Here is an 11,259-nt window from a genome sequence, read left to right on the forward strand (position 1 = left end):
TTCAGGATCGTTAACCTTGCTTCTCATCAGAACTTCATATTTATAGGCGTTGGAGAAGATGACCGTTGAGTGCATTTAATGCTTTGCGTGTTCCGTACAGCATCGCATTTAATGTTATACGCTTTTGTCAACTACCTCGAGCCTTGTTCACGCTGTGTCTACTGACGTAGCCTTTAGTAGCTTTTAACGTTCCTTTTGTCAGTCAGCGTAGCTTGCCACTTGTACTTTCTTCTGATCTGATGTTTGTGAATACAACGTTTGAATATCATCAGAGTCAAACAGCTTGGTGCAAAGCATCTTCTGATCTTCTGACCTTGAAGTGCTTCTGAGCGTGATACCATCGGAACTTCAGTGCTTCTGTTCTCTTGTTCTTCTGATGCTTCCATAGACCCATGTTCTGATTCTGCTTCGACCATCTTCTGATGTCTTGCCAGACCATGTTCTGATGTTGCATGCTGAACCCTTTGAGACAAAGCTTCTGAGCGCTGAATTATGCATACTCTTTATATATTTCCTGAAAAGGAAATTGCATTGGATTAGAGTACCATATTATCTTAAGCAAAATTCATATTATTGTTATCATCAAAACTAAGATAATTGATCAGAACAATTCTTGTTCTAACAATCTCCCCCTTTTTGATGATGACAAAAACATATATAAATGATATGAATTTGCGATCAGAAAGAACAGACGGCAAAAGACAAATTACACAGCTATAGCATAAGCATATGAATATGTCTCCCCCTGAGATTAACAATCTCCCCCTGAGATAAATAATCTCCCCCTGAAATAAATACTCGAAGAACTTTAATAAAAGACTTCCCTGATTATTTCGGTAGAGACGATCATATAAGCTTCTGTCTTCAGAGAATTCCTAGCTTCTGACTTCTGCTTCCATTGGACAGCTTCATAACTAGAATTTCTTTAGATCCATAGAACACTCACAGCTTCTGATTCCTGCTTCCATCTAGGACAGCTTCAGAACTTGAATTTCTTTGATCTTCTGAACATTCACAGCTTCTGATTTCTGCTTCCATTTAGGACAGCTTCAGAACTTGAGTTTTCTGGATCTTTAGAACATTCGCAGCTTCTGATTTCTGCTTCCCTCGGATAGCTTCAGAGCTTTGAATTTCTACCAACATTACTTCATGCTAGATTTGTATCAGAACATTGTTGAATGTACCAGAGCATCATCAGAGCATCTCTACATCCTGAAATGTTACAGAACAAAAACTAAACGACAAAAGTCAGCATAAACGAGTTAGAACATAAAATATGTATTCGAACACATTATATGTATCAGAGCCATATAGGCTAAAATAATGTATCAGAGCAAATAGAATTTTGTCAGATCAAATAGACAAATATGGATCAAATTCTATTATCAGTGCTTCTGATTCATTCTTCTTTCTTGCTTCTGATCTCTGAAGCTTGATAGCACTCAGCTTGCTTCAGTTTCCATGGTTTTGCTTCTTGTGTTTGCTTTGAAGATTCTCTTCACTTCTTTATACCTGCAAAACACTTAAACCATATAGAACTTGCAGTTCTTGTTAGTGAATGTGTGGGAGCTTTACCCAGCAACTGATAGATTAATCAAATCATTTATCATTTATCTTCTCCCCCTTTTTGTCATATCATCAAAAAGCAAAAAAGATTCAGAGACAAACAAACCGAAACACACGGAGGAAGAAGATGATTTCATTGAAGTTCAAACAGCAGGTACAGAAGTACATGAAGATAAGAAAGATCAGATGCACAAAGACAGATGCAACGAAAAGAAAGAAACAACACAGACTCAAACTAAGATGGCCCTAGTCTTGACAAGATCTTGGTCAGCATCTCTTGAACCTTATTGTTGTGTCCTTCTTGCCTCACCATGAAAGCGCTATACTCAGCATTGAGTGAGCTTTGCTCATCCTGTCTCTTCTGAATTTCTTCCAGAGTCTTTGCAAGACGAGAAGATTCATCAGAAGAAGCTTTACAGCTTCTATCCACAGGGATGACATGTTGATCTGCAGCTTCCATAGATAGATCATTTGCAGGGATTTCCTCAACAGGATCTGATTCAGCAACATGATCTTCAGCATCTGCTTCTTGCATAGAAGCATCTCCATATTCTGCAGCAGGAATTTCCGAGTCTCCATTTTCAAGTGCCTGAAGAATGGCAGCTAGATTCCTTGGAGCAGAAGGACCTTCAACTTCTGGTGGGTCAACAACTTCTGGAATGACCAAGCTTGGGTCTTTCTCAGACGGGTTTTCCCTCAGATAGTCAAAGAGAGTCTTGAAGTCTCCGAGCAGAACAGGATAATCAGGAATAAAGATAACAATCTCCCTGCATGGATTTGCTTCCATTTCAGCAGCCAATTTTAATTGTTCCATCTCATCCAAGAAGGGCTTCTCTTCCAACAGATGTCTTCCTTTGAGACTAGCAAACCAGAAGTCTTCATAATTCCTCAGAATTCCACGAGGCCGTGGGGCAGCAGCTACACAGGCTTCCTGAAGTTCTAAAAACAGAGCATCTGATTCTCTGCGAAAGATCCTCCAGAAGTTCCGCATAGCAACATCATTCAATCCAGAACTTTCAGCAATTCTGAGAGTATCAAAGGTACTTCTGAGATTCCTCTTTATGTTTTCAAAAACTACACCAATAGGATATACAGGGCGGAATTTTATTTGGGTTTTTGAAAAGGCAGGGTTGGAAGTGAAGTACGGATGAGGTTCTCTATCCAACCTATAAGAAGATTCTGCTTCAGTATCAGAATCTAACACTACTACTTCAGCTTCAGGACGAGGCTTGGGAGTGTAGTTGCAATCACGGAGCAGCTGCTCATGTGATGCAGAGGTTGGAAGAGGAGAATCACAAAGATTGTTTTGAGAGGTGGAGGGAGTATGTTCAAGAGTGGCATTGAGAGAAGGTTGAGATGGAAAGAGAGTTTGAAGGGGTGGTATATCCAGAACAGGATTTATGGTAGGTGGAGAGGAAGGAATGGTTATAGGAGAAGATGGAGGTGTAAGAACATGGACAAAGACAGGTGATTCTGATGTGGCTTTTTCTGGTTCAGGTGTAGGGACAACCTCTATTGGTGCAGCTTCTGAACAAACAGCAGGAACAGAATTAGGTTCAGAAATGCATATACCTTTGGAACCTCTCAGAAAAAGCTTTGGCCACATCCTCAGTCTTCTTCTGCTTCTTACTCTTCGGCTCTTCAATAATCTTTGTTTTGCCGCTAGCGATTTCTTTCCTTCTGACATATGCCAGAACTTCTGGTTGATTCTCAGCCTCTTGAGAGATATTTTCTTCATCAGATTCTTGAAGAATCATCTTTCTTTTTCTGATTTTCTTCTTCTCAACAACTTCAACAATCTCAGCATTGTTATTTGACTTCTTCTTCTTTTTCTCAGCTTCCTTCTTTTTCTTCTCAAAATCAGCAGAGACAGCCTTAGCAACCTTTGCAATGACTTCTTCTGGGACCACTTCTTTATTGGTGGTAGCAGCAGGATGATCAAACTTTCTTTTGGTCCTTTCTTCCTTCTTACGGTTCACTTTAATAGGAGCACCTTTGTCTTGATCTTTAAGACTCTTATCCTCTTTTTGTGACTTCAGATACTTAGTTCTGACTTCAGGTACCTCACTATTGAAGAAGGTTTCAAAGTCAGCTAGTACTGGTTTTCTTCTGATTCTTGTTCCAGCTAGAGGTTGAGGAACTTTGAGGATAGTGTCAATTATTTTCATCTTCTTTAAAGAAAAAGCATTCAGACAGGCTCCAGAGGTGACAGCAAGGTCTTTGATAATACCTTCAGACTCCAGACTCTCAACAATCTTGGAATGCACCAGAAGGTTTGTAATAATCCTGCCAAAAGGAATGATTGTTCCACCATTTTCTTTTCTGAAAGCGTTTCTGGAATCCTTTACTGCTTTCCACATATGGTTGAAGATAATGTAAATCGCATCAACCTTTTTCTGAGTGGCAATGCAATAAAGAATATACCTTTGATCATTACTGATGAAATCCGAGGCATGTGTTGCTTTCCTATGGTAGAAACACCCAAGAAGGATCTTTGTCCAGATTCTGTAGACATCTCTCAAATCCTTGACGTGTTTTGTTTTCTTGACATTTGGATAGAGAGTGGATAGAACATCTCCCATATCTGCCCTTTGATCAAACTCAAAAACCCCTTCAGGGTTTTTCAGATCAAACATCATTCTTAGGATGTTTTCAGTAATAACAACAAACTTTCCATGGACGAAAGAAAGTATAGATTTTGGAGCAACCACAGCATGTGCCCAGAACTCCTTGACAAGATCCGGATAAACTGGACCAACGAACTCAGCAAACAACGAGGTCCATCCTTGAAAGATGATGTCTTCTTTAAGGTGAAATTGGTTTTCTTCAATGTTGTCAAAGTCAACCATGAGTTCACACAGAACTTCCAATTCATTTTTAGGAATGGAGCATGCAACAACAGGGGTGAGTTGCAAAGTTTCTTCTTGGAGATGATGAGGAACAGATGACTCAGCATTTTGGGATGAGAAGGCAGCCATGGATGCAGAATGAACAAAAACGAACAAGAAAAGCGAACTGGGTTTTCGATTAGGGTTTTTAGAAAACGGCTAAGAACTTTTCAAACGAGAGAATGCAAGAAGAGAGAGAGAGACAAGGGAGCGAAAAAGATGTAAGATATGATTTGAAAAGAATATATAGAGACGGATTTGAAAAAGAAAATAATAAGAAATATAAACTGAACAGTTCCAGAATCAAAAGAAATCAATTTTATTAAATGATGAGTGACGTAAGGAGAGAGAACGTGGTAAAAGAAATGATTTATAACAGTTACCTAGGTCGGCGTCTTTTCAACTGCACGCTTTGTACAAACCGTACAGACACGTGTTCACCATCAGATAATAGATGACAGCTGTAAATTTCAGAATAGACTTTACGCCTTCAGATTCAGATCACTGCTTCTGATCTGATCAAGTTTCTCTTCAGGAACCACTCCTTCTGAAGTGTGCTGATATAAATCTGAATGATCTTCTGATCCACAGCTTCTGGAGGTTCACTTCTTTGTTCTGCAGCTTCTGATAAGACAAAACTGTATCTGCAGAAATTCTTAAGCGCTTTGTTTCATTAGAAACAAGTTTATCATCAAATCTGATATTTATTGATTCGTCCACAATCAATGTTTCAATATTGTATATTCTGTAGCATTTAGATCATTCAGAATAGATAAGAACGAAACATCATTGCTATAGAAACAAACAAAACAGATGGTTCCAAGACTGACAGACTTTCTTTTCTGATCTCCTACGAACATAGTTTCTTCAACAGATTTAAGAACCAGAACTTGGAAGACAATCTTTCTTCCCTTCAAGTGTTGAGACCAACTTGAGTCCAGGTGACATGACATGTTGATTTTTATCTTCTTTGTCGCCAAGAGAATCTGCAAAAGAAATAGTCTTTTTCTTTGGTACCCACATCTTCTTGGGTCCTTTCTTGTTAGCTCTCCTCAAGTTCTGTTTGAACTTAGGTTTAACATTGTAAGCAGAAGGAGGAACAGCATGATAATTTTTAATGTGAGTTTCATGATATTTCCTAGGTTGTGTCACATGCTTTTTGGTGTGTGTTATGTGAAAACTTTGAGCATGTGAAGTGTGCCTAATATCATGGGAGTGGCCATACTTGAACTGATCATACAATGGCATGTATGTGAATTTCGTTTCATCAACAGGTTCAAGTTTGTATGGGGTTTCACCCTCAAAACCAATGCCGACTCTTTTGTTTCCAGACACAGCATATATCATAGAAGCTAGCTGACTTCTGCCAATACTTCTAGATAAGAACTTCCTGAAACTTAAATCATATTCTTTCAGAATATGGTTTAGACTAGGAGTGGATTTTTCTGAATCAGAAGGAGATCCAACATTATTGGATAATTTTAAAAGTTTTTCTTTTAATTCAGAATTCTCCAACTCAAGCTTCTTTGTTTCAAATTCAAATAGCTTTTTCAGCTTTTTGTATTTGAGACTAATCTGAGACTTGAGTTCCAGAAGTTCAGTTAGACCGGAAACTAACTCATCTCTAGTAAGTTCAGAAAATACCTCTTCAGAATCTGATTCTGATGTAGATTCTGATCCGTCATCTTCTGTCGCCATCAGCGCACAGTTGGCCTGCTCATCTTCAGAGTCTGAATCATCTTCTGACTCATCCCAGGTTGCCATAAGACCTTTCTTCTTATGAAACTTCTTCTTGGGATTTTCCTTCTGAAGTTTTGGACATTCATTCTTGAAGTGTCCAGGCTCATTGCATTCATAGCACATGACCTTCTTCTTGTCAAATCTTCTGTCATCAGAAGATTCTCCACGTTCAAATTTCTTTGAACTTCTGAAGCCTCTGAACTTCCTTTGCTTGGTCTTCCAGAGTTGATTTAGCCTTCTGGAGATCAGGGACAGTTCATCTTCTTCTTCAGATTCTGATTCTTCAGGATCTTCTTCTCTAGCCTGAAAAGCGTTAGTGCATTTCTTGATATTGGATTTTAATGCAATAGACTTACCTTTCTTTTGAGGCTCATTTGCGTCCAGCTCTATTTCATGGCTTCTCAAGGCACTGATAAGCTCTTCCAGAGAAACTTCATTCAGATTCTTTGCAATCTTGAATGCAGTCACCATAGGACCCCATCTTCTGGGTAAGCTTCTGATGATCTTCTTTACGTGATCAGCCTTGGTGTATCCCTTGTCAAGAACTCTCAATCCAGCAGTAAGAGTTTGAAATCTTGAAAACATCTTTTCAATGTCTTCATCATCCTCCATCTTGAAGGCTTCATACTTCTGGATTAAAGCTAGAGCTTTAGTCTCCTTGACTTGAGCATTTCCTTCATGAGTCATTTTCAAGGACTCATATATGTCATAGGCCGTTTCCCTGTTAGATATCTTCTCATACTCAGCATGAGAGATAGCATTCAGCAAAACAGTTCTGCATTTATGATGATTCCTGAAAAGCTTTTTCTGATCATCATTCATTTCTTGCCTTGTCAGCTTTACGCCTCTGGCATTTACTGGATGTTTGTAACCATCCATCAGAAGATCCCATAGATCACCATCTAGACCAAGAAAGTAACTTTCCAGTTTATCTTTCCAGTATTCAAAGTTTTCACCATCAAATACCGGCGGTCTAGTATAACCATTGTTACCGTTGTATTGCTCAGCAGAGCCAGATGTAGATGCAGGTGTAGACTTTTCACTTTCATCAACCATCTTTTACTGAAGCGTTTTTCTCTTCCTGAATCTTTTCTAAACACGGTTAAGTGCTTGCACCTTAGAACCGGCGCTCTGATGCCAATTGAAGGATAGAAAAACACTTAGAAAGGGGGGGTTTGAATAAGTGTAGCTTTAAAAACTTGACAGATAAAAATAAATTGCACAGATATTTTTATCCTGGTTCGTTGTTAACTAAACTACTCCAGTCCACCCCCGCAGAGATGATTTACCTCAACTGAGGATTTAATCCACTAATCGCACGGATTACAATGGTTCTCCACTTAGTCAGCAACTAAGTCTTCCAGAGTCTTCTGATCACACACTGATCACTCCAGGAACAACTGCTTAGATACCCTCTAAGACTTTTCTAGAGTATACTGATCCACACGATCACTCTAGTTACAACCTGCTTAGATAACCTCTAAGACTTCCTAGAGTATTCTGATCCACACGATCACTCTAGTTCCTTACAACTTAATGTAATTAATTCTAAGAGTATTACAAATGCTTCTTAAAAGCGATAATCACAAACTGTGATATTTCTCTTAACGTTTAAGCTTAATCTCACTAATATATTACAACAGCAATGTAGTGAGCTTTGATGAAGATGAAGATTCTGAGCTTTGAATTTGAACAGAGTTTCAGCAAGTTAATATGAGTTGTTTTGTTCAGGATCGTTAACCTTGCTTCTCATCAGAACTTCATATTTATAGGCGTTGGAGAAGATGACCGTTGAGTGCATTTAATGCTTTGCGTGTTCCGTACAGCATCGCATTTAATGTTATACGCTTTTGTCAACTACCTCGAGCCTTGTTCACGCTGTGTCTACTGACGTAGCCTTTAGTAGCTTTTAACGTTCCTTTTGTCAGTCAGCGTAGCTTGCCACTTGTACTTTCTTCTGATCTGATGTTTGTGAATACAACGTTTGAATATCATCAGAGTCAAACAGCTTGGTGCAAAGCATCTTCTGATCTTCTGACCTTGAAGTGCTTCTGAGCGTGATACCATCAGAACTTCAGTGCTTCTGTTCTCTTGTTCTTCTGATGCTTCCATAGACCCATGTTCTGATTCTGCTTCGACCATCTTCTGATGTCTTGCCAGACCATGTTCTGATGTTGCATGCTGAACCCTTTGAGACAAAGCTTCTGAGCGCTGAATTATGCATACTCTTTATATATTTCCTGAAAAGGAAATTGCATTGGATTAGAGTACCATATTATCTTAAGCAAAATTCATATTATTGTTATCATCAAAACTAAGATAATTGATCAGAACAATTCTTGTTCTAACATATGGAAGCATCAGAAGAACATGAGATCAGAAGCACTGAAGTTCTGATGGTATCACGCTCAGAAGCACTTCAAGGTCAGAAGATCAGAAGATGCTTTGCACCAAGCTGTTTGACTCTGATGATATTCAAACGTTGTATTCACAAACATCAGATCAGAAGGAAGTACAAGTGGCAAGCTACGCTGACTGACAAAAGGAACGTTAAAAGCTATAATAGGCAACGTCAGTAGACACAGCGTGAACAAGGCTCGAGGTAGTTGACAAAAGCGTATAACATTAAATGCGATGCTGTACGGAACACGCAAAGCATTAAATGCACTCAACGGTCATCTTCTCCAACGCCTATAAATATGAAGTTCTGATGAGAAGCAAGGTTAACGATCCTGAACAAAAACAACTCATATTAACTTGCTGAAACTCTGTTCTATCCAAAGCTCAGAATCTTCATCTTCATCAAAGCTCACTACATTGCTGTTGTAATATATTAGTGAGATTAAGCTTAAACGTTAAGAGAAATATCACAGTTTGTGATTATAGCTTTTAAGAAGCAATTGTAATACTCTTAGAATTGATTACATTAAGTTGTAAGGAACTAGAGTGATCGTGTGGATCAGTATACTCTAGGAAGTCTTAGAGGTTATCTAAGCAGGTTGTAACTAGAGTGATCGTGTGGATCAGAATACTCTAGAAAAGTCTTAGAGGGTATCTAAGCAGTTGTTCCTGGAGTGATCAGTGTGTGATCAGAAGACTCTGGAAGACTTAGTTGCTAACTAAGTGGAGAACCATTGTAATCCGTGCGATTAGTGGATTAAATCCTCAGTTGAGGTAAATCATCTCTGCGGGGGTGGACTGGAGTAGTTTAGTTAACAACGAACCAGGATAAAAATAACTGTGCAATTTATTTTTATCTGTCAAGTTTTTAAAGCTACACTTATTCAAACCCCCCCCCCCTTTCTAAGTGTTTTTCTATCCTTCATCCTTTCCTTCCAAGTGTGGGAAAGTACTCATGAATCCAACACTGTTACCAAATAAATTATATCATATAAATTAATATACATATATTAAATAATAAAAATAAAAATATACGAATTAACATACAATTAATTAAAGGATAAAAATTAAAATAACATAAATACTTGTAGAAGAGTAGGATATCCACCTAACTGCTTGCAACTAAACATAGATGCATCTTCAAGATGTCGATAGAGAGTGACCAGTGCAGCAGATGCCCAACTATAAGCACTAAGTCTCTCTAAGACTCTAAACAACAGCAAATATCGGGCCTCGACAAGAGTAAAGGTCATATCCCCAAAAATCGTACAACCGACCAACATCATAAGATATGCCCTGGTCGCAAAAGCCCAACTACTAGCATCACGATGCTCCACAAATCTATCGTATAACCACTGCAATGAATAATAAGCTCCCCTGCAGTCACGCACATGTCGAGCCATCTCACCCCTCTCCACTCCCAAGTACTGGATGCCAAGCTCAACAACCATCTCCTCAGTGATATGCTCCCGAGGATACCAGAACAAACCACCAATAGGCAAGTGCAGCAGACTGGCAACATCATCTATTGTAATTGTCACCTCACCAAATGGCATGTGAAATGACGACGTCTCTATATGCCACATCTCCACAAATGCTGAGACAAGATTAACGTCTATCTTGGTCAGGCTAGTTCTCTGGAGACAAGTCAGACCTAACCTAGACACCAAAGCCTCCATCTCTGGTGGGAGCATCTGAGGAACTCTATCCTGAAGCTTTGTCCCATGTCTTGCGACTTTGAGCTCCTTTTTAGGACCTCTTTCCTGAAAATAAATAAAAAAAATCACATTATAAAATATAATAATAAATTAATTTTAAAATAATAAAATAAAATAGATAGATTTGTTTTACTTACCTCCACGAACCATAGACGGCGAGCAACATGGTCCTCGTATCGAACAAGTAATAATCAATCTGAAGGTCCTCCAGGATACCCAGCTGGCTGTGGTGACTCCTATGGTGGTTGTGGTGGCTCTTCTGGTGGCTGTGGTGGCTCATGAACTGGTACAGAGGGACCAACTTCATCTACGGTTCGGCGGCGTCGGCTAGTAGGTCTCCCGTCTGCTCCTAGTGTACGCATGTCGCTGATCTTAAAAAAAATATATTAAAAAATCAAAACCGGAACAGTTGAAATATGTGTTCCGGTGTGTTATTTCGATGAACCAGAATAGTTAGCAAAAGGGTTCCGGAATGCAAGCAACTGAACCAGAACAATTGTCAAAAGCGTTCTGGTATGCAAGCTTCTAAACCGGAACAGGTTTTGAAAGGGTTCCGGTATGAAGGCAAGCGAACCGAAAGAGTTTTGGAAAGTGTTCTGGTGTGTATTGGGTATGAATCGGAATAGATTTTGAAAGGGTTCCGGTGTGCAATCTGTAAACCGGAAGAGTTACTTGAAGCGTTCCGGTTTGTTTGAATAGAGAACCGGATGAGTTGTAAAAAGTGTTCCGAATTGTGTATTGGCAAATTTTTCAGAGCGTTTTCGTTGACAAATAGTGAAAAGGTGAAAATGAAAAAAAATACTTATTTATATGAGGGTAATTTCGTCCAAAATATTTTACTGTTGGGGTACAAGGACATTTGTAGGGGTACAATTTAATTAATGAATTATATTTTTTTAGTTTTCCAATTTAATAACCAAATACTATGCCAACCCTTCTCATGGGCA

General features: G+C 38.9%; 1 protein-coding gene across 1 annotated transcript; it reads right to left on the reverse strand.

Moving 5' to 3' along the window:
• Window positions 1-9,516: 9,516 nt before the first annotated feature.
• On the reverse strand, window positions 9,517-10,674 carry LOC131636341 (protein MAIN-LIKE 2-like). The gene is made up of 3 exons (XM_058906958.1): window positions 10,597-10,674; window positions 9,680-10,357; window positions 9,517-9,561 (listed from the first exon to the last, which is right to left on the reverse strand). Exons 1-3 carry the CDS (start codon window positions 10,672-10,674, stop codon window positions 9,517-9,519), a joined length of 801 nt encoding a protein of 266 aa, XP_058762941.1.
• Window positions 10,675-11,259: the final 585 nt, after the last annotated feature.

Source organism: Vicia villosa, unplaced genomic scaffold (genome assembly GCF_029867415.1).
Source record: "Vicia villosa cultivar HV-30 ecotype Madison, WI unplaced genomic scaffold, Vvil1.0 ctg.001699F_1_1, whole genome shotgun sequence".
NCBI classification, from domain to species: domain Eukaryota; kingdom Viridiplantae; phylum Streptophyta; class Magnoliopsida; order Fabales; family Fabaceae; genus Vicia; species Vicia villosa.

Bases quoted from the DNA above. Each gene is read 5' to 3' on its own strand.
- LOC131636341 (XM_058906958.1), bottom strand. From the start codon at position 10,674: ATGCGTACACTAGGAGCAGACGGGAGACCTACTAGCCGACGCCGCCGA. The intron at 10,358-10,596 runs GTTCATGAGCCA...ATTTATTTTCAG, and splicing joins AAGTTGGTCCCTCTGTACCA to GAAAGAGGTCCTAAAAAGGA. The intron at 9,562-9,679 runs GTATTTATGTTA...ATTTGGTAACAG, and splicing joins GATATCCTACTCTTCTACAA to TGTTGGATTCATGAGTACTT.